This window comes from Oncorhynchus tshawytscha, linkage group LG09, assembly GCF_018296145.1.
Source record: "Oncorhynchus tshawytscha isolate Ot180627B linkage group LG09, Otsh_v2.0, whole genome shotgun sequence".
In the NCBI taxonomy this organism is placed as follows: domain Eukaryota; kingdom Metazoa; phylum Chordata; class Actinopteri; order Salmoniformes; family Salmonidae; genus Oncorhynchus; species Oncorhynchus tshawytscha.
The window spans coordinates 68,762,123-68,764,404 of NC_056437.1; the positions used below are offsets into that span (position 1 = coordinate 68,762,123).

At 38.1% G+C, this 2,282-nt stretch overlaps 1 protein-coding gene across 1 annotated transcript; it reads right to left on the reverse strand.

Annotated features, from left to right (window-relative positions):
* Positions 1-312: 312 nt before the first annotated feature.
* On the reverse strand, positions 313-2,054 carry LOC112259406 (interferon a3-like). The gene is made up of 5 exons (XM_024434111.1): positions 1,920-2,054; positions 1,636-1,713; positions 1,361-1,510; positions 623-715; positions 313-408 (listed from the first exon to the last, which is right to left on the reverse strand). Exons 1-5 carry the CDS (start codon positions 2,052-2,054, stop codon positions 313-315), a joined length of 552 nt encoding a protein of 183 aa, XP_024289879.1.
* Positions 2,055-2,282: the final 228 nt, after the last annotated feature.

Here is a 2,282-nt window from a genome sequence, read left to right on the forward strand (position 1 = left end):
CATGAATGCATGAATTTATTATTATATAAGATAATGAAAAAAACAATATGAGAATAGTTGTATATATTTTTTTATTTAATTGTATTATAAATAAAACACGAATAAATAAATACATTGTGTACACATAAATATCAGTCTACCAATATATATAAATAAATAAATAAATCAGTCAATCGGGCAGTCGGTCAGTCTGTCAGTATATATATATATATATATATATATATGATATATATATATATATATATCAGCCATCAATCTGTTAGCCAGCCTGAGGAATATGTCACGTCTCCAGTGATGATTATGTGGTTCTCCTCACGGCTTGACTCTGCTGTCAATGAATTTCTTCAACTGCACCAAGTTTTCGCGAATCTCCTTTCGCACAATCTCCCATGCGCATGCGCTGTGTTCCTGGAGAGCGCACAAGATATACATTTAGTTTCAGTCAACTCAACCACTGCAGGTGTTGTTGATCCAGCGCATCCATCGACATAAAAACGGCACTTGGCAATTCCAAGTTTCAAATGTGAGTTGTGGCATTGAAATGCGTCCTATTTGTGGTTATCAAAAACTTTTGCTGGGATTCATTTAGCCTCTATTCGAGGACATTTGATATTGGACCCACCTTCTCTTTCAAGACTGTGTTCAGCTTGTTGAAATATGTTTTCAGAGTAACCGACCCTCCATCTCCAGAGGATTCCCAAACACCGCCTACGACCTGGAGACAATATAAAATGCTGGTCAGGGCATGCATTTTGTCTTATGAGACGGTTATGAAAAGATTAGAAAATATTTGGTGTGTTTGAAGTGCTTAAATTATTTAAATACCAATGCCCACGATTGTCTGCCCCAAAATACACTGAGTGTACACCATATTAGTAACACGTTCATAACATTGAGTTTCACCCCGTTTTACCCTCAAAACAGTCTAAATTCGTCAGGGGCATGTGTTCCACGGCGATACTGGCCCATGTTGACTCCAATACTTCACACAGTTGTGTCATGTTGGCTTGATGTCCATTGGGTGGTGGACCATTGTTCATACACAAGGGAAACGGTTGAGCATGAGAAAGCCAGCGGTGTTGCAGTTCTTGACACATTCAAACTGGTGCGCCTGGCACCTACATCCATACTCCTACATCCAGACATATTTGTTCTTGCACATTCACCCTCTGAATGGCACACGTACAAAATCCATGTCTCAATTGTCTCAAGGCTTAAAAATCCTTCTTTAACCTGTCTCCGCCCCTTCCTCCACACCAATAGGAGTGGGTCTAACAAGTGAGGGATCATTGCAGGTCTTGTTAATGTTTTGTACAATCTGCGTCTAACCTACAGACTACACAAGAGGGATCATACTTACACATAACTCTAAGTTTTGAACTTGACGATATATGACGTTTTGGAACATGTTAAGTTTTATTTTGTTCCACGTGACAGACGTCAGACTGTTGTTATATAATTGTTCCACATATCGCATAGCCTCCAATGCAACCACAGAGACGTCCTCACCCTGGATAAAATAAAACAGGGTTTTAGGCATTGGGTGTCTAAATAAATGGTTAAACTTCCAATTTACCATACTGTACTTTAGTTATACAGTACTTTAGATTATCAATATACTGAAGTGTATCCTACCTCTGTGTTCTTGTAAAGATCCTCTGGAAACATTTGTTCGACGTTGTCTTCTGCACACATAAGGGGAAAGAGTCCACCCTGAAATAGAATTCATATCAATATCAAGAAGTAAACTATATTGTGCTAGTAGCCTTAAATTAAACATTGTGGTACAGAAAGTGAAAGTATTGCTTAAAAATACAATGAGCTATAATTAAAAAAATAGAAATGTGAATATCATTGCGAATATTGCTCATCAATTTGTGCACATCAAATAGCGGACTGGTGCAGTTTAAATTCCTCACCATATCTGAGAGCAGGTTTATGCTCACATCGTTCAGCTTCCCCAACCTAAACTGCGTCCACCTGCAAGGTTTTGATGCTGCTGTGCCTTGGCAGAACAGAGTCAGGCAAATGCTCAACGATTTCAATACAGCCATGTTTCTTTTACAAGAACTTGAATAGAACAGCTATTAAAAATGTTTAACGACCGATTATCTTAATCTTGATTGATATGATACCTAGACTGTTGAAGTTGCCCATTTTATATAACCCAAGTATCGCTACGTAAAGGTATCAAAATCCCTTTGTGGTGAAGAAGGATTTCATGGTTCAGACTTTCGCTTCCCTTTATAAGCCCCAATTTTAGGGGGTAATTCTTAATTATG